Source organism: Larimichthys crocea, chromosome XI (assembly GCF_000972845.2).
Source record: "Larimichthys crocea isolate SSNF chromosome XI, L_crocea_2.0, whole genome shotgun sequence".
NCBI lineage: Eukaryota > Metazoa > Chordata > Actinopteri > Sciaenidae > Larimichthys > Larimichthys crocea.
In genome coordinates this window covers 14996267-15023556 of record NC_040021.1, presented here as the reverse complement: position 1 = coordinate 15023556, position 27290 = coordinate 14996267, and the positions used below count along the sequence as shown (strand labels likewise).

The window sequence follows — 27290 nt, the reverse complement described above, 5'->3', positions numbered from 1 at the left end:
AACTGATTTTCCCTGTAGAAGAAAGGGCAGCAGTGTTAACTGGTTAGCCCTGCTCATAGCAAAGTATTATAAAGATTTATGTTTTAATATTTCTTTATATATTGACTATGTAACGGAAATTTGGTTGGACTGTAAACCAATAAGGCTAACATTAGTTTAAACTCTGATGTATGCATGCCATATAGGGGGGTTACACAGGTCCAAGCATACGCCTTGAGGTCACTGTGAGGACAGTGTTAAATTTTAGGTTGTTAGAGGACACTGCCTCCTCTATTTGAGACAAAGAGCAGCTGTATGTTTGTGTTTAGCAAAGCAGGCACCATTCTTATCATTACTATGGAAACCAAGGTTAGAGGACATGACTGTCTCACTTCCTAGACACAACAGAAATCACGATAACAAGGTCAGACCACTATAGTGTAAAGATCATTTCTTGTTTGTAGATTAATAACCAACTGGCAAATACCTTATGCTGTAGATGCATTAAATAAATGGAGAAGTTGTAGCACTATTCACAGAGGACATATAGATGAGCCAACGAGTGTATTGATAAATCCTCGTTCATTAAGCCTCATTAAACATTTCAACATGAGACATCCACTGACTGAACCAAGCATTGATGATTCAAATTCTACACATCAAGCGTATTTGCCGACACCACTACCATGTCTATATGTTACTGTGTCTACATCGATTTGCCGCAGTGAGAGATTTAGTGAATCTCAAACATGTTGGTTAGTTATGCTAAAAAGTGTTAATGAAGTAGAGTGCTAAATCAGTTTTAGCTGTGAAAATGACTCTTTTTTTTGACTTGGCAGTACCTCATGAACAGATGCAATGATAGAAGTCACCAAAGAGTCTATTTCTAAATGTAACTCTAACCGGACAAGACAAAAAAAAATCATGTAAATCTTCCCCAATCATTTCCTTTGCTGCCCTGCAGGAGAGCCAGACACAGACCAAATTAGTGGCCTCAAACAGGAAAGATGGAGAGATAGATTGATGGAAAGAGAGAGGGAGGGAGGAAGGCGGAGGGATGAGTGGGGTCAGAAGATAAGAACAGAAGTAGAGCATGGTGGGGAGGTTAAAGGGAGATAGAGAAAGGAACGGAGAGAGGAAACGAGGCTAAGAGAAAGAGACAACAATGAAAAAAGGGCAGGGAGGGAGGAGGGAAGCTGAGAAGGTTTAAGGCCTTTGTGATGCATACAGCAGCACAATCATAGCACAACAGATTATTATGCAGCACACTGCTGCCTTTAGAAAGCTCAATACTGGATCAAAAAGGGTGTTAAGTCATGGATAGAAACCTCATCCCACAGACATGTTTACACAACTCTGCATTCAATGTCAGCCTCGGTTTACTCTCTAGGTCTCAAGAATGTATTGCATCGACTCTAAGTAGAAATATCCAGTTTTTTAGTAACAAGAAAAGATAAATCCAAGCACATCATTTCATATTTATCATGATGTGATCTGAATTCATGTTTACAAAATACTGAGATATAGATTTTAAGGTAAAAATTCAGAGCCATGGGGGCACCCGGGCATCCCATGTACCAAGGCTAAGCCCTTCAAACCTGCAGCTGCATATCATCTGCCTTCTCTCACCCCACTTTCTGTGCTGCCTTCTGCTGTATTAACAAATAAAAGTGAAAAAAGGCCACCCCAAAAGATTCTGGGTCATGTATGAGTCAGAAGAAAACCAATCTCAGAGCCTATCATTTGACAGAGATTTAGCTTCTGGGGGCAACAGCCAGTGTTTAGGGACTTCCGGTGTACCCAACGGATATCCTGAGCCAAGACTTCTCGGATAGCAGTTTGCAGTCCAATTAGCATCTTGATATATGAGAATTTTGGACGACCTCTATACAGATATCTTCATATGATATCTGTTTATAGAGTTTATGAGAAAGCTACATGAAACGCAGGATGCATACAACAAAAACTTCCACAGCAGCATGTCACATTATATCCCTGAACAGATAAATACAGTGGCTTATAGAGAACATTTTATGCAACTATCGTATGACCCCATCCACTGAATTACATGTTTAAAGGACCATACCATTTATTTTGCACAGTAAATCCTATGTGCTTACAACTTATATTAAAGCCTTATAAAGGCAATTCTGAGATTTCTTTCAAAATACATTAAATATGTTGGAAAATAATTGCTGCAATCATGTGAATAGACCTTTAACTTGAATTACTTGAATTACTGAAATGTGGAGTTAGAGGTTAAAACAGTTTTTCACCAATTTTCAGTGCAGGCAGTCCAAAAGGGTGGCCCGATGACACGCTGAGGCCACACGCTGAGATGTGTTTTAAACATACAAAACTACTGGTTTGGTAGGTCACAGAAGAAAGATTTGATTGCTCTTTGTCTTTTTTCTGACCCATCACATGGTTTGATTCACAAAATACGTGACTTCAATAATCTCCACAGGTGTCCCCTTAGATAACCAGCAAAAATAAATGCCTAACAATCCTTCCATCTTTTCCATTTTTGTGCTGAGCTGAAACTCTCTTATGCAACGCTCACATGTCAGCAACCCTTCTTACTTTTGGCTGGTGTCCACTGAAACCTCCACGAATCGACCCAAGGTTTCTGACCTTGTTACTATTTTCAGAGCATGTACACAAGCTGGCTTCTGCAAGATGAAGCACTGTGACATGTAGGCATTATGCTGATTAGAAATGACATTCCCAAAGTAAAGTCAACAAAGACAACGGCAAGGATGATGCTGAAAAACATCCTGGGAGAGGAACAGTCAGACAGAAGGCAATGCTCAAATATTTTGTAAATATCGACTGCAAAGTTGTCTTCTGCAGTCACCGCAGTGACACACACAGTGATTAAACAGGGCTTGATCGCAGACTTGCACTGAATCATCCTCTGACACATGAAGCTCTTGTTACCTTACAGCAATGTACATAAGAAAAAACAAAAAAACAAACCACATCCCACAATGCCACATCCAACTAAGAACCAGGTTTGAAGTATAGAGTGAGTGATAATCAGACTGGGCCTAAAAACAGTGTCTGTGTCTGTATTTGTGGTCTATGTTTGGGGAAGTTTGTAGGTGTGCTCCAACCAACGCTAACTACAAAAATAAAAACACAAGAACAAAACATGCAAACTTGCTTCCTACTTACAAGAGCAATATGAAAATATGAAATATGCTATTTCCAACAGCAAGGGGCATATCATTAGTTAACAACATGATCTGGTGTGGTGACAGGTAAGTTTGAAAAGCCATTAGCCAAACTCAAATCCTTACAGAAAGGTACCATGGTATTATGATAGTAATGGTTGGCAGGACAGTTGAAGACAGACAGGAGAACGAAAGAGAGAGGGGGATGACACACAGCAAAGGAAGCGTCCGTAGAAGACAGGCCAAAGTTAGAACCAGGTCGCTGCAGGAAGGACCTTTCGTACATGGGGAGGCCACTCTATCAGTATAACGTCCCCAATTTATTTATTTATTTATTTATTTATTTATTTATTTATGATCCACTTTGTATATTGTGAGTATTATATTATATATTATATTATAAGTCCACCTTATCTTGTTTTATCTTATCTTATCTTATTTTCAGTTTTATCATGCTGAACGTGCACATGATGGCTACATACATATTTACTGTAATTAATAACAGGTTTTGAAGCAATCCACAAAGTGTGAGCATTAGCAGCAGCTCACGCTTGTTAGCTACAGCCGATTAAATCTGCTAGTGACAGTAACTGTGTCAGCCAACAAAATCCACGACTGTGAGCTAGAAATGAGAAGCCTCATCTTGAATACACACTTCTGTGTGAAATTGTGGAACCATTAATTCAACATTTTGCTTGTTTGAATGGCAACACTAACACTAGAGAGAGGCAGTGAGATTTAAAAAAAAAAAAAAAGTGTAGGGACATCATCTTTCACCTCTCTGTTGTGTGTAAGCAGCCATAGAGTAGATGGAAACCCCTGACCTAGATGGTACATCTTGGGAATGAGATTATTCAAGACTAGTGGGGCTTAAGTCGTCTAGTCCAAGCTCAACAGCCTAAGAGACACAACAACACATGTGCACAACACCGAATGCATGTACTGTAAGTAGATGGAGGTGTGTGTTCATGTGCTCTCACACACACACAGACCAAACTTGGTCCTGCAGAGCTTTTAGCACCTGCTCTCTCACAACAGTCGAAACAGGCTTGGACTGAGATGTACTTGAAGCGTAGAGGCCTCTGGGAATCGCCTCCATGCAGAGGCCAGAGGAACTACTTACTGCACAACTTCTCCTGGCTGCCACATAAGCACCTCTTGAGCTGTAATTTATGGGCAGATTGTAAAGCACTTTGTGAAGTTTCAGTCTAATGCCTGCAAGGTTATTCTGCCAAAGAGTAACAATGTCACTCTGATGAGAAATTGCACCTGGTAATATATGGCAGAGATTATGAAACTCCATTAATCTAGATGTGTAAGACTGGAGTGAGCTGCGGCTGGGTGTGTATCTATCTGTGAGTGTGTTGTATGTGTTCACTCATAAACCACAGCTCAGAGGTCTCGGAGCTGAGTGGAGCTTGTATTACTAAAAACGCATATTGTTCTGCCACATGAATACCTACTCATTAAATATGTGAAAGCTATATATTTTGATGTCACATTCATTCATTCCTGTTACATAACCGCATGAGAGATGCTCAGCCGCAACACACAAATACATACCAACGCTTTGACACACACATTCGTAAAGAGGCTACTCATCCCAGGGCAGAGATCCTGACTCCCAGGCTGATTTGTCTCCAAACCATCTGTCACCATCTGAGCCTCCACAGGCATTTCCCCTTTTGTACAACAACACCTCAATACACACACACACACACATACACTTTCACTGGAACCTGCCCCACACTACAGCAGACTCGGTGTGTGTGTGCTGGTGTTTGTATATATACTGTGTCTATTTTTGGTTGCTAAGCACATGTAGCACTCTGCGGCAGCATGATGTATTCATGTTTCTCAAACACCACGTTAAATTTTGCATCCCTTAGATTGTTATTTAGAAGCACAAATTGGTACAGAGATGCAGAGCAGTGGCTCTTGCACAAATATGCAAATGAATTTCATACATAATTTAAAAATGCAACATGAAAAGGACAAAAGTTCCTCCTGATAAACAAGTTGAGGGAGGGGCGATGCACTCTGCTTCACTTGCCACTACAGGGAAGACGAGTTACTTATTTAATTATAAGGTCAAATGTTTCACAGACCTAGTGGAACAGTTTTTGTTCATGGTATTATTGTTTTACCAGTGTTTTTGAATGCAGCTTTACTTGGTTTACGTGACAGAAAAATGCACAAAGTGAGGGAAAATGTATTCCTTTGCCTTCATCAATAGTGTCTTGGTTCTGTTATTCTTTGCCTCATTTGTCCTGCCCTTATTTGCTGTGTGCTGTTCAATTCTGTCCCATTTGCATTCACTGCTTCTCTCCACATCTTGTTCTTTCAGATGATTTAATTGGCTCCAAAAGTGTTTACACAGACATACGTTTCACCTTTCGTTCCCTGTAGATGTATTTGTAGAGAGCAGTGAAGAACTTCAGTTGTAGAAGACACTTCATTTGCAATGTTTACAATGAAGTTTGTAACATCTCGTTCAGATTATGTTTAAAGACTTCAGGGAGCTGCAGCATGTTCAATTACAACTCTGATCATGAATATAGCTCATTTTAGTACCCTTACATTTTTTATTTCAACCCACATGTAAACTCACTCAATTTCTGCTCTTACCTGGCAAAAAACTGACGATTTCTTTCAGCCAATCAAAGTGCTCTGGATAAGCCATGGAGAGACAGCTCAGGACAATCAGAGCCTCCTCAGATGTTGCACTTTGATGTCAAATTGCACTCCTGATAAATCCATTAGGCGCCCTAATTATCCTTCCACAAAACATGAAAGAGCGAGTCCCCTGCCCGAATCATGATTGCTAAATTATAAGCCAATGATTCCCTGGAGGAGCGACACTTCAGTGAAGTTATCGAATTGACAAATCAGGTCAGATCCAGGACCCTCTGCAGCCCCCAGCGAACTGCTACTACCACTACTACTACTACTACTAGCCTAGCTGCTGCTTTGACTCTCCCTGCCTGCACGCTCTGATAACTCCCGATGTGAGATGCACAGGGCACAGAAAAGTGCCTACGCCAGCAGCCTGGACCAAGGCACGGCCAGACAGCCTAAGCCCAGACCCATCCCATTTCACTTTCATTGTTTGTCTAACTGGGTTTGACCAGCCACGTCCCAAACTCAGCAACCTCTGACCTTTACTGTACTCCTCCTACTTGTCTGTCTGTCAACAGTATACAACAAAAAAGTGGCCTCTGTGTCTCCACAATCCACAGCATGGTGTTTGTGTCCTGGCTGTCAAACACACATCAGCACACACATACACACACAAAAACATCTCCTACCGATGCCAGCATGTGTGGATATCAACTTTGGTGTCAAGTGCCGCACCACCAGGCGTCCTATCACTGTCTCTTTCACAGAGAGGAAGACAGATAGTGTGACGGAGGAGATAAGATGGAAGAAAGAGAAGCAAACAGCTGGTCCAGTCAGCGGCTGTGACAGAGTCTGGCCATTTGCCGGAGCTAAGGGGACATTCAGCGGTGGCAGCCTGGGACGGGCCCTGTGCTGAGGGCAAACACACACTCACACAAGCAGTCATAGGCTGTCAAGATTACATTGGACTCCCTCACAGAGAGAGAGAGAGAGAGAGAGAGAGAGAGAGAGAGAGAGAGAGAGAGAGAGAGTTGGTGAGCAGAGGGTGCATGGGAAGTGACACAGTGCACCTCTGCAAGGCTACATTACAATAAAGCAATTTAATAAAACACTGAGCATATTTTCTGAATGAAACCTGACTGCAGTGAAGAGTTTTTTTTACTTTTTGTGCAGAAATCCATAACATCCAAACACGTAAACACTCTGGCATTACAGGAATGAGGAAAGTCTAAAAAACATCTCTTAAAGTCTGTCTATCAAATAGACAGTTTTAGTATTTCCATACGTTCATGAATAAATAATAATGAATGAATAAACTACTAGCAAGACACACTAGAGCCTTTGGCAAAGTTTAGTGAATGAATATTGCAAAATATCTGAAGAATCCTGTAGTGGGGACAGACCTTTGCATTGTTACAGTTCATTGTGTACTGACAATATGTTTTGCAAAACCAGGACGTGTGACATCCTTTTACACACCTGTCACATCGTAGAAGACTGGGTGTACAAACACAGGATCTTGACACCGGAGGTGCCACAGGTTTAGTCATCTAAAACACTTGAGGTTAAGGTTAGGCAAGGATAGAGGTTTCAGTTAACTTTTAAAAAGGCAGTACCTTCTGTCTTTTTCTTCTATTGGATGTCATTCTTATATGTTCACATGGCACACACAGGCGGGTGTTGGACAGCAGATGGACACTTTCTGGACAGTCTGCTGGAATGCTGTGCTGTTTAAAGTCATAAATTCTGTCTTGGAGGACAGCAAACGCTGTCTGCCATGGCCGTTAAAGGTATTTTTACAGCCCTGCTCTTATTTACTGAGCTCATATTCAGTTTGCCGTGTAGCATATGTCAACATTAGTGATATAGGTTGTCATCAATGAGTTTCCAACCATCAAGTAAAAGGCTTTTAAAACTAGATTTTGGGTTAAGGGTCATAGTGACACAAAAACACCTAAGCCAGAGCAAAAATTAAAATATTAATTAAAAATAGAGCAGGCCTGTAACTAACATTTATTTTTATCACTAATTGATCAATAGTCAATAAAACATCTAAAATAAGTTTCTCAAATCTTAGAGCCCAGGGTGTAAATATTCATGGAAGTTCATGTTTTCTCAATCATGTAAGACAAAGAAAAGCAGTTCATTTTCACCTTTAAGAACCTGGTCTCATCATGTTTAACATCTTTGCTTGATAAATGATCGTTGATTATCAAAATATTTGAGATTAACCGTACATCTATCGACTTAGCGATTAATGGACTAATTGTTGCAGTTCCAAAATAGTGTCAAATTCATAATTGGAGGTTGCTGGTAGAAGAGCTACTGTATTTTGCTGGAGTTCAGATATCAGCCCACTTGCCCACAAAACCAGTTTAGCATTATGGGAAGAGAGAATGTGTTTGATGGTGAAAAGGCTTGAGCAGCAGACACACCCCTCCACAAGTACTACTGGATAAAAATACACATGCCACCTTCAAGGGTCTTATCCAGGCAGTCAGTCTCTCTCTCTCTCTCCCTTTCTCCCTGCCAAACACAAACACACATGCAGAGGGTGCTCTGGAGGTGGGGAGCTGCAGGGACAGCTGCAGACTAAATAGAGAAAGAGACAAGTAGAATTATGGCAGTTGAGGCTGATTTGGCTATGCTAAGCACCCCCACTCTTTTAAAAAGCAAGCGATACAGCACCCTGCACATATAGCTAATGGCCGGCTACATCATAACTGTCACAAGATGAATACTTGTTAGTGAGATAAATGATAATTCATGCAAAGCATTTTAGTGCAAAGCGCAGGCTGTTATTCTTTGGCGGCGTAATGCTCAAGAACATCTAAATCACTGCAAAAAGACAGTCAGGGAATGTGTGAAAGGGAGGATTTCCGGTTTAGACACTGTCTTCGAGTCTCCCGCTGATCTCTCACTATCGAGTGAAGGGATCAGCTAAAGTTGTTGCTATCTCCTCATGTGGTAACATAATGGATGAATATAGCAGGGAATGGTGACTCTGGGAGGTACTGAAAGATCAGGAGAGTTATCTAAATGAGATCTCTGCAGTCCTGAGGACAGAAGAGTGCGTGTCACTGTCTGAGAAAGCATGTGTGCACATGTGTATGTCTGCAGATGCGTGTCCTGCACATTAAAGCAAACCAAAGCACAGTGTCTCTTCTATTTGATGAGTCTGAATGAAATCTCACTGTGTTTTAGTATGTCTGCCTTATGGAGAGACCAGTGCTTTTACATGTCATTTTGGATTTTGTTAAATGTGGAATGGCTGACCACTATTGTCCATCCATTTTCCACCACTAATCCCGGTCTTCTGCTGGACATTTTAGTTAGATTAGTCCAGACATCCGTTTCCTCAGCCACATCCTCCAGCTCCTCCTGAGGCGTTTCCCTGCCTATATGGAATACGTTATGCCTCCAGCATGTTCTGGGTCTGCTTCCAGTTAGTAGTATGTCCTGAAATACCATCACAGGCATCCCTATCTCCTTTCAACAAGACGGAGCAGCACTTCCACTCCCAGATATTCAAACTGCTAACCCTTTCACTAAGGTTAAGACCAGACACCATCACATTCCGGCTGCCTCCATGCACCATCTTATAGCCCTATATATATATATATTTAGCCTACATTTGTTAACTTGGGACCATTAAAAGTATGTCGGATTAGCTATCAGCAGTTTCTGTTTGCGATGTACCCACAAACGTACAGATAATCATGTTATAACCAAGCAGAAACCTCCATTGGCTTTGAAGTGAAGAGCCAAAAACTGCAGTTCCTCAAACGGCCACTTGAGGCTGGCTACAGAACATGTCAATCTCTGTAAGCCCCCATGTTGAAATGTCCAACTTCACAGCAGAAATAAACACGTTTACAGCCTGATACAAAAACAGTTCTGGTCTCCATAGTTAATTCACCTGTTCAAATGATATTAAGGCTTAAAGTTGTGCACAACAAACAGCAAGTCTTCTTTGATTGACAGCTGGGTGCCATGACAGATGGCTTGTTTGATTACCCAGGCATCATTCAGCCCACCTCAGGTCCACCCACGATCCATAGTTTATTTATGATTTGTACGTTGATTTGTGCATTATATGCAATGAACATCAGAGATACTGAATTTAAAAATATGTTTATCATGTCTACGTGTTCAGATTTGATTGAGTTATGATGCCATGTGTAAGATTTTTAAAGTTAGGCGCTAATGGTTTTAAAATACCTTATTTGCCTCCATGAGCTGTGCCATGACCATGCTGTTAAGACAGACAAATTATCCACAGTAAAAAAACACCTCCTGTTTTTACACCAGCATCCACCTGTCCCTTTCACTATCTTCGTCCCCCTATGCGGCACCCGTTCGAGAATACTTATTACACTTTGGAGATAAAATATTTTCTTTATTAGCTATAACCTGTGGAAGCATAGATCATTCTAGACATTGTTTCAACAACTCCTGGCTCACACACACCCTGAAGGCTCAGTCTTTGTGTGACCATGAGTTCTTTTCTGAGCTTTTTAATACCTCAAAACAAACTGTAATGTACCTATCGTCGACAATGTTTTCACAGCCAACACTTCACTGGAACATAACACAGCTAAAGGCATCTATTAGTCAAAGATTACATTTTTCAATTCTCCAGTGATGCATTGTTTCTCTGCAACCCACCTCCTGGTCAGAGCCCAGACTTTGAAAAATGCAGCACTCCAACACATCCATTCAGAAAGTATTTGCAGGGTTTGAGATGTGGAAGAATAACACAGTGACACAACAGAAACAATAACCTCTACAGTGAAGTGTAAAAAAAAAAAAAATGAATTAAAAAATTAAACAGCAATAAAGATTGTTTTATGTAGAAGTCAATGCAACCACTTGCACAGTATATCTTGCCTTAACACCTGTTCTTGTTTCTTATGGTTGTTTAGTTGCTCACACACAGTATATAAAATAATACACTAGAAGTCCACCATGCAAAAGCAGATAAAGGCTTATTTCTATTCTCGACAGAGCCTTCACACTGATAAAGAATGAAGGAATAACCATTTCTCGGTCCTGCTATCAACACTATCAAGCACGTGAAAAGAAGCCTCTGCCATATGGCATTAGTTTCAGTGCCCCAGGGCTAACATCTGTATGCAGACAGCATCCACATCCAGACTGAAGAGACAAACGTTTCTTTTTTCTAAACTGAGAGCAGTCTTTTCATAGATGGGAAGCAGTCAGACATAAAGAGGATGACTGGCAACACTGCAGGGCACTCTGTGACTATGTGTTTATGTTAGCATCTGGGTGAGTGTGTGTCTGGTTGTGTGTTTGTGTGTGTCTGTGATGGTCAGCTATTGATGCCCGGTAAGCCACAGCTGTGGTGATACATTTCTATAATGTCCGTAAACAGTTATGATGCTGTACAGGTGTGGTTATGCCATCTTGTAAAACAATGCAGCTTTATCCTCTTTTCAACAAGAGCTCTGTGTTTCCTCTAAATCGATTCATATGTGTTAATGCTGACAGAATTTTCCCTTACCTGAATCTGTCATTACCTGCCTGCACTGTACATATTTACTCACAGTGCAAAAGTATACAGCACCCTCCGTTAGGTTTTATTACTATTGCTGATTTGTTCCAGCGCACATTGTGTATTCAAATGGTGTTAAAAGCTTTAACTACGGTAGGCCAACTCTGGACTTCAACAGACAGGCTAAGTGAATCACAAACCGACTGAAGCACACTTTGGGATGACTTACAGTTCATATCTCAATCACAAATTTAACTCAAAGACCCTACAGTCAGACGTTTAGGTTAAAACCAGCCTAAATTAAAATAAAATGATTGAGAAGTGGAAAAAGTACCTGCCACAGTTTCAACAGCACTTAAATAACTATATTTCACAGTGTAGGAGATCCTAATATTCAAATAATGGTTATCACCTAATAATAACTCGCACTTGCAATGAATAACTTAGATACCTAGATCTTTTTCTCTGTTACTGAGTATTTATTATGCAGTATTGATGGGAACCCCCAAGGTGTCATCATATGATTTAAAAATAGTCTGGAAAAGTGCGCTCATCCCAGATAATATGACTGGAAAAGTGTGACTGGCTTTATTTGTGAAATTGGAGAAAGATGAACTGGACAATTTAAGCATGAGTATTACGACTAGCCTCTTTATGAATATTCCTTAACATGTAACATTGTCTTTACCTATGAATAAATAAATTGTCATACATGATCATCTTTCGTTCTATCATTTGCATTTAGTTAAAAAAAAAGATGGTTTGAAAAATAATGAATGTCTATTTTATGTTTTCTATTTTAGCCGTCAATATTAAATGACATGTATACCTACATTAAAAGAAAACTGTACATTACTGTTATGTTTAATATGAATTTAAATAAGCCATTAACCCTCTGTGACGGATGATGTTTGAAAAGTAACCCACAGCCTAGAGGTCCTGACCATTAAAAACTCTGCACTTCCTGCTCATGGTTTTCTAGACTAAAAGCACTCTGTACTTTCAAAGCCTCCTCCTTTCCACCCCATTATCTACACAAGCATGTTAAACCCTCCACTTAATCGTTTATTATTGATAGCTCGGCAAGAAATCTTCCCTCCTGGTGTTATGGGAAAATGGTTAAGGCTGAGATGTAAAAGATGTGGGTTAAGGATTTGTAGAGCCAGTCACTGCACAACATGGCAGCCTTTGATTGGGCAGAGCTGCATGACCCATCTTTACGCGGGGGGACGTATTGTTGCGTATGAATGTCCTCCGGCTGAAAACAGCCGGGGCATGGTGTGCGTTAAGGTCGATGTGTAAGTGTGTGTGGATAAAGAAGTGTGTAAGTGTGGGTTTTCTAGTATAAGAGGAGTATTTGAATAGTCCGCCTACAGATAGTTATAACATTATTATCTATAGAGTACATGTGACAGTTCACGAACACCAGCTCAGTCCTGCCAGTTTGCTAAGCTATGATCAGAAAATTCCCATTTGGGATAAGGCTTTAGTTCAATTGATAAGCAACACATCTCTTCACTTAACAGCCAGCTTTTCTGTCAGAGAGAGAGCAGGACAGGTTGTATGTGTGAGCCTGGTACCAGGGGTCATGCATGTATAAACGCTGTGGCAAGGCCTGCTGTTTATGAGCTGTATAACATAGATCTGACAGCATATCAATCCCTCACATTTCAGCCAAGGACACCAGGAAAATGTCAGCTTTGACGGATGACGCAGCCTGAGATTTTTCACCATAACGGCAGATGACTATCCAGTTTACACCACTGCTCCGAGCCTCTTCTAGTATGACGATTAATCCTCAGAAAGCCACACACACAGGAGAAGGGAGAGAGGCACCAGCGTGACCTTGTTTTAAAGAGCAAAAGGTCATGTGATCATGTACTTCTCTGTAGACACAGAGGAAAAGATAAAGAACATCAGGGAAAGGGCATAATGAGGAGATAATGTTCAGCAAACAAGCGGGTGAATCAGGATATCTTTATATTGATTTTGCAACTATGACCAGCTCCAGTGCAGCATCTGACTTATTACACTGCTACTTACCAAACAAACCAAATGTTTCATGTGAAATGTTACTATAGAATAATTTACATACAAGCTTAACTCATTTGCAACCTTATGCTAAAACAACAGAGGATAATGCAGCAGGAAGGCATCTGTAATCTACTCTACATCGCAGCAAAACTGCAACCATGGCAACGTAAACAAATCTGGCAAGATTGCTGTTCAGCCTCAGATTTCAGAAATTAAATGATTCGCTCTCTCCAAATTAAAAGCAATTTTGGTTGATTGTATTGCTGGTTAATTGTAACGGTAAAACAACACGCACACAATGCGAGGGGTTTATCTCAACAACACAGCCCTGTATGACTCACAGCTCCACCATTAACCCACACATGGCAGAGGAAAGATAAGTCTAACCTACAAACAGAGTAGTGAGACTTATAAAACATTGATCAGGCCACCACTACAGCCTGTGGACCAATCATCTGCCTTCCTTGCCACTTAATCTCTCCCCCCCAGCTCCACTATCCATTGTCTCTGTATGATGCTTACATCCCACTGCCTCCTCTTCCAGCCCACTTGTCTTTAGCTGTGAATGGTTAGATGGAAGCTTATACCTGTTGACCTACATTGCCATCGTCTTGACAGGCCTGACAAGAGGAAGTTGCTTCTATCCTATTGAGATCACAGTAATGTATAGGAGACAGGCTACACTACCTGTGTTGAATCAAGCACATGGTGTATGATAGCAAGCAGACCTCCCGTTGGCCACTTATTACAGTCTGGTTCCTTGTGTTTTCCTGTCTGTTGCCATTTTCAAAGCCCCTTGTGTGTGAAACATAAAACCTCACACACTTAAGCTAACAAGTGAGATAGATGCTCGTAATGGAAGAATTAGACTAAAACATTGATCGGAGATGACAGGCATGCTTGGTTCATTTTGTTGGTTACTTTTAGAAGATATTAAAAATCTCTTTTTAATGACTGATTATCAAGACAGTTTAGTTAACTATGAGTAAAAATGCACCTCAACCCAGCAAATAATACTGTATGACCAAGCAAAGAGGAAAAGCTGTTGCAGTGTAGTAGTTGCCCAACTGCTACTGGCAGGTATAATTACTGCTGCAGGAGGTGAATGAATCTCGAGTGAGGGCAAGGCAGGATTACAATGAAGATGGCAACAGTCAAAGATTCACTCTTTTCATCTGATTTTGTAATGTTTACACCTGACCTGATTAAAAGGGGTAATAAGCCGTAAGTCAGACCAGTTATCCACATGCATCCACATTTTATGCCACAGTAGCTGTTGTAGGACAGTGAACATTGCTCATCACCCCAAAAAAATGTTGACCCACATCTCACTGACTTTTATAAAGGCAAGGAAAACAAAGTCCAGTGCCATTTATGGACAGAAATTCAATGCTCACTGGTTTCAGCGTGTTACAAACAATGTTCCCCACCAGCTCTGCAGATCTGCTGTCCGACATAACTGTATCAGGAAGCTATTTAGTTCTGTGAGACATTTCATCTGTGCTGGCACAGTGCAAATAAGCAGGTTTGGAAATATAAAACTATGTCTACAGAGACTGTAATACTTACATCACATAGATACATACTGTATATATTTCAGCGGATTTGGCGCAAACAAATACTCCATCAGCTCTATTGATCTAACAAGCAGTAATTCAGCAATAATACAGTCACATAAATCTACATAGCGAACTCAACCAGTTCCAAAAAACTGCGCCCGATTCAGCAGCACTCAATAAGACACATCTGCATCCCTCCTCGGTATCCTTTCATCTGGGAAAGGTAAGGCCGATGCTCACTTTAACTTTTGTCTCTGAAATATTCCCTTTCATTTCAGCAGCCTTGTGTCTTGTCAGTTTTCTATTAATGCTCACTTTGATGAATTTGTACAGTCGACACACATGATTGCATTATGTGAAACTGCATTATAGAACAGCAAAACTGTTCAATACTACAATGATCAGTCATTTAAAAAGGTTAACCTACGTGGGATGAAATAATCACAGTGAACTAACGTGCAGGCACACACATTTATCTACTGTGTCTATTAAAACAATAAAACACAATAATAAACTGATGCAGATGAATATCAATATCAGTGTGGAACAAACCCTGGACCTGCTTCACTGATGACAAAAATGATCAGTCGATACGGAGGCAGGCTCAATTTGTGGTTTGTCCCAGCACATGCTACAATGACGTAAAGTTCTGTAGTAAAAGCTGAAGCAAACACATTTGTGGATTAACAAAATCTGTTCTCTATCCAGAGTCTCCAGAGCATGAAACAAAGCATCTCTTTGTACTCTGGAAGATAATTCAAATGGCATGTGTAATTTTTGTTCTATTAAATGATTTGAGTAGTACAGTAGCAGTCAGCACTGTAAAAGCTGACAATTCTGACTACATGCGACTTTTTGACTGGCCTCATGCTAGATATATCCTAAATGCTAAATATATCCTGCCTCTCTCCGCTAAACAGCTTCTGAGCTAATGTGGGCTTCTAGGCAGTGGTGGGTCCGGGTGTGAAAAGGATGACATCCGTCCAGTGGAGATGCTCTCATCAGCAGATCTCAGCTGGACAGAGTTTGAAGCTCAGCCACTGACTCATACCAGTCCACATGACTTCACACACTGATGATCACTGATAACGTGGTGGGATTAGGGCCACCGTGTGTCAATATGCGAACGTGAATGTGTGCCGTACTCAGGCCAAGATCTGTCGAAAAGCTGCAGCTATGCACACCCTATATAGCTCTATATAGCTACAGATTCCTGCTAGTGTCACCCACCAGAAGCTACGTGAGACACTGTGATGTTCCCAGTGAGGAAATGATCGGCAGCCGCATAAGAGGCCTAAGGGGGTCATGAGATGTTTACCAGGGACTGAAAAAAAAAACTAACACAAAATGAATAAGTGAATGAATATATTTAGGTCACTCCTGCAAAATGATGCAGCCCAGAAACAGACATTTAAAATGTTACAGCACAAATACTATGAAGGAAAAAGCATCCTGTATTTTAACATCTCTTAATGGTATTGTGTTTTCTGTATTTCCCCGGTTGCTTAAGGTCTATTTTTCTCTAACTACCTTTGCCTTACTCATTGTATTCCAGGAAGTAAGAGTAGATAATTCAGTCTGTGCCTGTTAAAGTCAGATGTACAACTAGCGCAAAGTGACACCGGGTGTGTTCTTAGTCTCAGATATCACACAGTTAACCCAAGATAATTTTTTCCAACTCTGTTTTTCTCTTTCCTCTCATCACTACTGTTTTACTCTCTCCTGTTTTATCAGTTCATCTCAGTGTTCAAAGTTTGATTTGATTGAAATTTGTGGTATTGAACTTGACAGTTATTATAGCACTTGTTTATCTACTATATTGAATTCTACCGTATTAGTGTTATTAAAAAAATGTTTTATTATTGTCTATTTTTATTACTTTAAGGAAATTAAATAATTATAATTGATAATGATAATAATAATACCGTGAAACCATGATGTTTTCTGAAATGGTTATCATATCCATACAATTCTTCTCTATATATAATATCTAACTACAACTTAAACAGAAATGTATGTTTTACATAAACATGAACATGAATAAATTAATGAATATACTCTTCATATTTTTCAATATAAATGCTATAAATACATTGTAGGACATCTACACACACTTCACACAGACGCACTGACAAAGATGATTGGCATGTGCAAGATGAGCTGTAACAGGCATCAAGCAAGTCTATTTTCCTCAAGGACAGACAGTTAATATTAATGTAATGATTTTTCATGTCAACATCAAGCCATGAAAATGTATAACAAATTACTGAAAACCCTCAAAATCCTGTGAGATGTCAGATTATATGCTGAACTAATGCAACTTAAAATCCTTGTGGTATGAGGTTGTAGATATAACGCAGAATCTGTCAGAAATGGAATAATATTCAAATGTTTTCATTAGAGTATAATCTGAAACTTGTCTTTTAGTTTACCTTAGAATGAGCTCTACTTATTGACAAAGGGAGCAGGTCCTCTTCTGTGGAGTGTGCCATGTTGGACCACCATTCTACATCCTACAGTAGCCCAGAAAGGACAAACCAAACACTGGCTCTAAATAGGGCATTTCTCAGCTCCCGTGGGCTCTCCGACATGTTGCAATCTACAACTTCGCCACTAGTTACTACTAAATCCCACACACCGGACCTTTAAATATTTAAAGTGTAGTGAATTTCATTTGTCTTTTCCAAAAGTAAAAAAAATAATAATTAAAGAATGGACTAAAAAGTATTTGTATCAGTGTTTATTTGGTCTAACATAAGCTGCAATCTTTAGCATGTCCAGCTAGTTACCATACAACCTACAACAATAACAGTTAGTTAATAATTTACTTGAAAGATCGAAAGTACTATGTAGTTTCATTAGCTCACTGATAACAGCATCTAGGAACATTCAGAAATAATGTTGCTCATGAAGATGTTGTAGCATCTGTAATACAATACACCATGCTACTGTGTGTAAACCATGACAGCTCTTAAATCCATTTCCTACTACTCAGCACACACACACACACACACACACACACACACATAACCTCACTTCAGGGGGATTGACTGGAGCTAGCTGAGAAAGTAGCAGCCATCATTACCTTGTCTGCTTGTAAACCACGAGGGCCAGACCAATCATCACCCTTAAACACAACGTTTCCCATTACTCAGTGCACATACACACACACACACACACACATACACACACACACACACACACGAATGCTCCATTTCTGCAGATGGATAAATTACAGGGAGGGAAATGCACAGTGGCACTGCCGTCCGAGGCAGAGGAAATGAAGAGGCTTAGCTAGAAGGATAATAGAACGGCAGGGGAAAAACAAATAATTCATAATGCATTGTAGCATGCTGCATAACTGCACAATCAGGAGAACTGCCTTTTTTTTCCCAGAGCATTACAAAAGAGACGAGACAGCAGCTTACAGCAGTGAAAGAGCTGAAGGACCTAGTTTCTATGGTTGGCTTTTCAGGTGAAGGGGGGTCATGCTATTTTTAACCAGATAATGTAAACTGAAGCAACTGGCCACTGTACGTGTTGCCATGAGGAATGTTAATGCATGAGTGACAACACAGCCACCTAATCTGCCCAAATGAATTGAAGGATAATCACTTCAGTATGACATGATACCTTTGTTAACCAATTAGCAATCCAGGCTTAACTGTTGCCACCATTTAGTTTCCTCTGTTGCAGTAAAACTCACAACAAACAACGACGTGCAGCCCATTTATATTTTAGCAGCATGCGGCTTACTACTCCTCCTCCTCCTCCTCCTGCATCTCGTGGCTGACTTCAGGAGTTGTCTTTTTTTTCTTCTTCTTCTTCTTAAACACACGGGGGGGTTTAAAAGAAACTCATGCTTGGCTTAATTAGACCTACGCTGGCAGCGCTGCGAATGCAACACAACCAGGACCCAACAAAAAAAAAAACAGCCCGCCAAACAGACACACAAAAACCCCCCATGGAGTACACACAGTTAACAAGCCTATATGCTGCACATTTAGCCTCTCTTTACACTAACAGATCGCCACATTTAACCCAACTACGAATCAGTCAGTCAGTCCAAACACACAAGTACGGAACTGTTTCTTTCTGTACATATAGACATTACTTCATCTGCACAATCTTGCAATTAGACCGCAAACAATAAAACACGTTTATTGGTGCATTATATAGCCGGTTGTAAATTCTGAGTAATTACACTAATTACACAATAATAAATAGTTCAAGACTTCATATTGGTCTTACGGCATTACAAGTACTCCACAAACACAGAGGTATATCAATCAATCTAATGGGCACACTAGATGAGCATTAGCCCGCAGCTGCTGCTCTAACAAGTTACACAGCGTTAACATGCCATACACGTCAGAGTGGATCTCTTTTTTTATATCAGCTAAGTCTCTGCATCCCTCTTTTGTTGTAATTTCCTGCAGTTTCATGCCCGGGCATCAAAGAGAGCACAGCTGTGTCATTGGATGAATGCTTTAATCTATTCAGCCAGCGCATCTGTGCGCTCTGTCTTACACTACGTCATTAGCCGCACACCATTATATGTTTGTGTGTGTGTGTGTGTGGGTGTGTTTGTGTGTGTTTGTGTGAGGCTGGTTAGGGTTATGTGAGTATCCATGTGAGTGCATATGCATCCAGTCATGCATACATACACTATGAGTCTTCTTGTATATGCGCTCACATGTCTGTGTAAGCCCTCATTTAGGAATCAGCCTAAAGATGCAACAGACACAGTGGCAAAGACACACACAGAAGATGACATGAGTTTGGATAATGAGCGATCTTTTTATGCCTGAACTTGCGTTGGGTTCCCACATGACAGACACTAATCTATGTGATAGTAAAGTTTGCTAAATTTAGGCTGGAGGGATGAGAAATATTCAGGAAAATGTAGATGGTGAGAAAAGATGTTGGAGCTCCACAGGAGATCTCCACAAGCCTTAACATCCTCATCCCAGAACACCAGTATCAGCACTGTTTCGATAGTAAAACATGCCTGTGTTTATAATGCCACATTGGCTGACACATGAACACATCCACTGTGTTGACCAAAAGCATGGCAGGAATGTTGATTGACTCTGGGAATTAAATGGAGTCCATTTTTTATAGAGCCACAAAACAAATGTTAGGATAGATTAGATTGTCCTGGCTCATATAAATCATTGTCAACTGACTGCATCCAATCAGAAACTCTTCCATTCTATATAATTAGCTTAGAAACAGGATGCTATTTGTCTTCCGTAATGCTGATTGAATGAATTTCACTCATTTGGTCAGAACAAATTAGCTTCCAAGCACTCGCTGGTCAATAGGAGAACACGGTTGTCCAGCTCGAGCTCGGTGGCTTTGACTTATTACGCTGTGATGTTTATTTAAATCAGAGCGTAACATTTGTGGGCTTTAGTCTTATTGACTATTTGCTAAATCCCTCCCCTCAACAGCAATTATCCAATCATAGCTCAACAACCATAACAAGGCATGGCAGGCCTGTTAAACTTTGGCCTACCCGCTATGTGAGCTAATCCTGGATGTTATCAGAGTTTAGGCTGATGTTAGAGTTCTGTCCTGCCTATTATTGCATTAACTTACACTCTTGGTTTGTCAGATACACTGGTTACTCCGCTATAAAGTCTGACACTAGTGACAGTCGTCATTTGAGCTAACAAAATCAATGGTTGCTGGCTAGAAACGAGAAGCCTGCTTTTGTTTGTCTTGAATCGAGGACACCGAAAGTTTGACAGGCTTGAGAGGTGTCAACAGAACGGGAGGCAGTCAATTGTACTCAAATCAAACTACTGTATGTTCCAGTAAAGAAGCGCTAAAGATCAGAGCAAGGGACGCAGTTGGTTCATATACATAACCCGGTTTGGACCACTGTTGCACAGCGTTGCATAAATAGTTCTCAGATGGTGGATGCAGTGTGGATGATGGAGAGGATGCTATGATGCAAGTGTGATAGCAGCCTGCATCTCCAACCTCTCAGTTTTCTTTGAAGTCCCCCCATGGGGATGTGGGAGCTGGGGGTTGGTAATGAATCAAGCTGAGCCATAATGAATGTCCTTATCCAAGTCTGCTTTGATGAAATTCCACCTGACTGATCTCAAATCACAGAACAAAACAGCAAAAGCTTGCTGACAACTGTTATGAAAGCTATACTGGCTGGCAATATGGTGGAGTGCATCGAACAATTTCACAGATCCCTTCTGGATACATTACTCTGTTTCTTCCCTTCACTTCGTCCTCCCTTCCTTCCTACTTCCTCTGCGATCACTGAGTGGGATGAAATCTGATGAGAGTGTGCTAATGTTTAAATCCAAGTCTTTACTCCTGTATGGTCGTGCCTCTACGATACAGCTCTTTGCGTCTATAAGAATAGAATACACCCAGAGGGGAATTTAAACAAATGAGACATTAAATTTATTGTTGTAATTCTGAACTGGGTCCTGGTGTTACAAATATGCACAGGCACAGCAATTAAGATGCTCTACAGAGTCATTTACCCAGTGTGAGCCTTGTCCATTCAACAGTACATTGTGTAAATACATCAAACACACTAAAACATCATAAAATACACTGAACTCTTCTTCACTGTAGAACAATAACCCTGTTAACAAAGTTGACATAATGAATATCTTACAAGCGGAAATCTCACTTATCTCATAATTCTTTGCAAAATCACTGTCGGTGTGCCGCATTAGGCCATAGAAATGAGTAAAATGGCTTTTTCACACTTCATATGAGATGAGGTGCAGCGGCACTGTCGACATGCTTTGTGGAAGTCTGGGGCCCATCTGGAAGCCTGCGGTATTCAAGATAGGTAGAAAAGACTGCCAGGAGTAACAAAAGAAGTAAGTAATTATAGAGAGGGATCTCATAGACAAAGCATGCAATAGACTGCCAACAGCATTTAGATGTGCATAGCAGCAACTGCTGCTGCTGCTGCTTCAGGTTATAAGTTTTGTTTATGCTGGTTTGCTGTGCAACATTTGGTGTATAACTGGACTTGGGTCGCTGCAGTACAAACAGCTTTTTAAGCCACAATCTAGTGAGGACTTATGCTTAGATTTCAACCAAAAAGAAGAGTCGATTAAGTCAAAATCAAAGGGCAGAATTGGCCTCTGTAATATTGTGTACATGAAACAAATTACACTGGGAAATCTTTGCTTGTTAATGGTCCTAAAGCACTGTTTCAAAAAGTGCTTTGGGGTAAAGGCGCAATTTGCTTTCTGAGGCTGCCCCTTCCAAACAGGTATCGCTTTAATAGTGATTAAACTGGAATTAGGCTCCAACTGGTTACTACAGCGCTTTACTACAGTACATACACAGGAAATCCTTGAAAATAAAGATTGAAGCCTCTAGTCCATCTCACACCTAGAACCATGGAGAACAGGGCAAACACACACGCTCACCACCACGCATATGCACACACACTTCCACAGAAATAGCGTAACTCCTTCAGGCCGCAGGGTGGGTGACAGAGCTTTAAGGGCCAGTGCTGTGTTAGGCAGCAACATGGCCAGATGCAGCGCTCGGTATAGCCTGAGGGCATCGCTGAGTATTCAAGCTTCACTGGGCCTCTTCATCAGTGCCCTCTGATGACCAACACACACATACACTTGCAGCACACAGCGAGTCAGCCCTTTCCAGCCTTTTGGACAAGAGGGGGAATTGGGAAGGAAGTAGAACAGCCTCATTGAGCTCAGACATACACAAGTCAGACTGAGAAAACCGTAGAGGATGTAGGTTAGGGTGGATTGTGCTGATTCTGATGCTATGGGAGTATCTTGGACGTGTTTGTGGGTGTGCCTGAACATTTTAGATCCACCAATAAATCCATCCATTTAGATAACCCCAGATTTTGTGCAGATGTACGTTGATTTGAAAAGTTTAGCTGTATTTTCAGCACCAGTTTCAAAGGTGGGTGTATAAAACACATTATAAAGACATGAAGCAACCCCTGTAGCATTTACTATGATATGTAACATGGTGAAATGTATCCATTCTAAAGCTTGAAGAGGCGCGAACCTGAAGCCTACGCACACCCACATTACATCTTCCCGTATCTCTCCCTAAATTGACTTATGTTCGTCTCTACTGTCATAATGTCTCTTTCATGCGCTCCATCTCTCCATGTCTTCCTCTCTCTCTCTCTCACACACACACACGCACACACACACAAGCAAACACACAGTACACACATCTCATTTTGTTACTGACATGCCAAGTCATGCAGAAAACACAAGGGAAGCTTCTTCTTTTTTTTCTTCTTTAAATCCCGTGGCAAAATGCAATAACCCGGGACAAAAGTGCTGACATGTGAAGATGAGTCCGGTGTTCAGACAGACTGCTCGGTTGCAGCTGAAATGAGCAGAAGAGACAGACTGAGCGAAAGCAAGACTCCCCTACACAGACAGATAGACAGACTCCTTCTATTGACTCTTCTCTTTTCACTGGTCTCTGGCTTTCTGATCCTCTTACCCCCCTCCCCACCCCTCTTTTTATCCCAGTACTTTATCCTTCCATGCCCCCACCACCTCTCATCCCTCTCTGGTCACCTGTCCCCCGCTCTTCCTCTTTCTTGTCTGCCCTCGTCTCATAACCTTTCTTCTCACGTCTCATCCATTTCACCGTCTTCCTCACTCCATCTCTACTTCACTCTTAATCTTTCCCTCTCTTCTCTCTCTTCCATGCAAACCTCGTTTGCATGCTCCCTCGCTGCGCTCCTTGATTAGCAAGATCGACCAGCGCGAGTCCGTCAGACACTCGGCTAAAATGGTCTTTTTTCGAGAGGCTCCCACATAAATAAAGAGCTGAATTGTTTCAATTACAGATAACACATTCCCACCATTGCATTTCAAACACTATTTAACGACAGACAGAGCGATAGAGATGTTGGCCAGCGGCACATGAGGTCAAGCCTTGAAGGTTGAGGAAGCAGCAGCAACAGAGAAGACCTAAGACAGTGTGCTTTGCAAAGCAGTGCTATATTTTCTTCTTCTGGTCAAATTATTCAATGTGAAACTCCCTCTGACTCTTATGTAATTGTGAATTTGTGCGAGGCTGCCTCCTCATAGACATTGAGAGCAGTCTAGTGCACAGCCATAGGGACTAAAATAGTTAGTCATGTGTTCATTATCGCTATCCTCTTTTAAGTACTCACCCCGTATCCCGAAACATTAAACAGGAGAGGACCTACGAGTGGGTCTGTGCATGTGTGTGTGTGTGTGTGTGTGTGTGTGTGCAAGGTTAAGAGAGAATGAGAAACAGAAAGAGGGAGGTAGAGTATGAGGGGAATGAGGTTGTGGGATTGTGATAACTTCAAAGGTTATTATTATTATTACTGCAGGCTGAAGCCATGCTCTGGCATCCCTCAAGCTTTGATCATTATGTAAAGCTGTTGTGCTCGGTGCTGGCACTGAATACATTACAGTGTGGATAACCAGGGAGTGCGCACACAAGAGTACACAGACCAACACATTGACTCAGCTTCTTAAGTTTCCTTCGATGTTAAAATAACACACATCACCATCATCTCGACGGGGCAAACAAGGAGAACCTTTTATCTAATCTCACCTCGATGTGTGACTCGGACGGGTGGATGCATGGTGACGGTTTGAGACATTGTACGCCGCCATCGGTGATATTTAAAGAGGCGCTCCATCAGTTTTACACATGAAGATGAAGGTCTGGTAGTCATAAGAAGTATTACACAGCCTGTGAAAACTGTTGTATTCTGGAGGAGGTTTTTGTTAAGTCTGAGAAAATAACAATATCGTCAAGGTTATCTCAGACAAAGCTATCACAGAAAATCGGACGCAATGTCAGAGGCCAAAGTGCAGGTCATTTTAGCCATCATAGTTTTATGCATACTAGAGATTTACATACATATAACTGGCATTATGTAAAGTGTGTAAATATGTAATTGTCCAAGATGTACCCCGCCTCTTGCCCAATGCCAGCTGGGATCGGCTCCAGCTCCCTGTGACCGTGATGAGGATAAAGGGTTACAGAAAATAGATGGATGACGGATATATATTCATTGTAAACTGATATTAAGAGTTATAGCATGAAAGTAGAATCCTGAAAAAAGGCATGTACTGTTTCCATGAGAATACCATATATTATAAATGACATGTTTTCTTGTTGTTCTTTGTAGGGCTGCAACAAATCATTATTTTTATTATACATTAATCTCCAAATAAAATGACACATATTTTTCTGTAGTGCTAGATCCAAAGACCAAAATGGTCAAGTGCTGCCCTTATGGTTTCAACAGTGAACGATTATTCGACCTACAATTGATTAATCAAATGACCATCACAGTTTTCTAAAGCATAGGGAGACACCCTCAAATGTTGCTATAGGAGCTAGAATCACATAAGGTGAAGACGTTTTAGGTAATGTTTTGCATTTTCTGCTTGAAAACGACTTAAACAATTGATAGAATCTCTGTCTAATGGTTATGGATGAATTTCCTGTCAGTCGACTAATAGACTAACAGTTTTAGTCCCAGCTGTTGACTGGAAGTCATTGCTCTCTTCCTTACAGTCCTGTCAAAATACTGCAAACTGTAGGCCGAACACTAGCGAGCGACACTGATTTATGATACATGTTCTAGAGCAAAATGTAGGCCTTCCTGACAGCCTGAGAGGTTTTGTGCTACATGTTATTATTACCACCATTAATAGTGTTGCTGTTAGTGTGATTATGAGCTTAAGGAGGGGAACCCCAGCTCACAGGACCTAGCCACCACTTTTAATTTTCGTCTACACATCCTAATCCAAAAGCCACATTGAACTTGAAAACAAGCCATCTGTTCCTGCCCTTACCTGGCCTACATTAAGCCCGAGCACACACACACACACACACACACACACACACACACAAACTCTTGGCTGTGCTGCAAGAGAAAACACGGGCTGTGCAAATGAATGTCTTGCACTGTCATCATCACTGTCATACAGTTGTGGCATTAATAAGGAGTAGTGCTATAATAAAAGAGGTGCTGTCATGGTGGAAATAAAGAAATAGAACAGCATGAGAGTTAAAGGTCCATTAAGGCTGTAAACTCACCACTGAGCACCATACACACACACTGTGTGTGTGTGTATGTGTGTGTGTCTGCTAGACTATAAGGCTGGAGGTGCATTACAGGGATTTTTTTTCCTTCGACCACCAACCATCGACAACAAATCCTCCTCGTTTAGGTAAAAATGATAGCATTTAAGGACACCGGGCAATAAAAGCAGGCCTTTCACAGTCCATTAGCAACATGCATAGGTGCGATGCCCACCCAGTTCAATACCAAGGACAGCGGTCGACGCACGGAGCGCCTGACAGCCATGACAACACATGCACTACAAAATGACAGATTTATTCCTGCACGGATGCATCGTAAGCAGAGACACAAACCTGCTCTGGATGACACTGCTGTTTTCAGTGTGAGGCATTAAATCCGCGGACGCACAAACTAAAACCCTTGGCCAGCATTTCGCCTTTCCAGAGCGGCTTTTTTGCCCCCTGCAAGAGGCAGCAGCAGCAGCAGCCACATTTTTTTTTTTTTTTTTTTTTTTTTAACCCAAATCGCATCGTCTCAGCGCGCCTTTAGAATAAAACACACCGCACCTACCTGCTTGTTTTGGGGGATCGAAGAGCTCACATGTCCCGTGGTTTATTTTGGTCTGTTGTTGTGGATATTATTATTGTGGCTGGCACCGTTATGTGTCTGCCAGCGCCATGTTATTATCACTGAGAGGAGGACTGTGCGGTCCTGTGCGCTACATCCGGGCTGTTGAGGAGAGCGAATGAGCGCAGTGTGTGGTGGCGGAGAGGGCGGAGAGCGCTGTGGATATGTAGAGCACCTGTGCAGCAGAGCAAGGACGAAGTCTCAGCCACGATCAACCTACTGTAACGTGACCTCAATTAGATCCACTCCTACATTTGTAATAAAACATTTCTCTGTGGGAACTCCCATCTGAGAGGGAAACTGCTCTTTCCAGAGGACTAGTGCAGTAGTAAAATATATACACACCTCCACCTGGGCACTAGTTGCGTTTGGGATCATGATATTTGAAACAGATTAGTTAAAAGTAGGTCCGATGGTTGAAATAGTTATCTAAAATAATAAATAAATGGAATGCTTTGCTAAAATTGACTGATAAAAGCTTGAAATGGATCGATAAATGCCGAAATGCTTGAAATAGTTACTTGAAATACTGATACATGGTTGAAATAGTCAAAGTAATTAGTTGAAATAACTAGCTAAAAGTCATGGATACATGGTTGAAATAGAAAGATTGAAATACTTTAAAGTCATTAGTTGATAAATGGTTGATATAGCCACAAATAATAGATCTATTATAGAAATAAATCATGTTAATTGACAAAATAGTT

At 41.0% G+C, this 27290-nt stretch overlaps 1 protein-coding gene across 3 annotated transcripts in view; it reads right to left on the bottom strand.

Moving 5' to 3' along the window:
- Positions 1 to 26762, bottom strand: part of pak5 (p21 protein (Cdc42/Rac)-activated kinase 5) — a 61834-nt gene extending 35072 nt beyond the window's left edge. The window contains exon 1 of one of the 3 annotated variants that reach the window (XM_019268710.2): positions 26527 to 26762. Coding sequence is in view for 2 of the 3 variants with exons in the window: in XM_019268708.2 (XP_019124253.1) it covers positions 5784 to 5838 (55 nt within the window). In the remaining variant the exon portion in view is untranslated. Of the gene's footprint in view, positions 1 to 5783; positions 6170 to 26526 lie in introns of those variants that run through there. The other 2 variants (XM_019268708.2, XM_019268709.2) reach the window with 2 other exon arrangements.
- Positions 26763 to 27290: the final 528 nt, after the last annotated feature.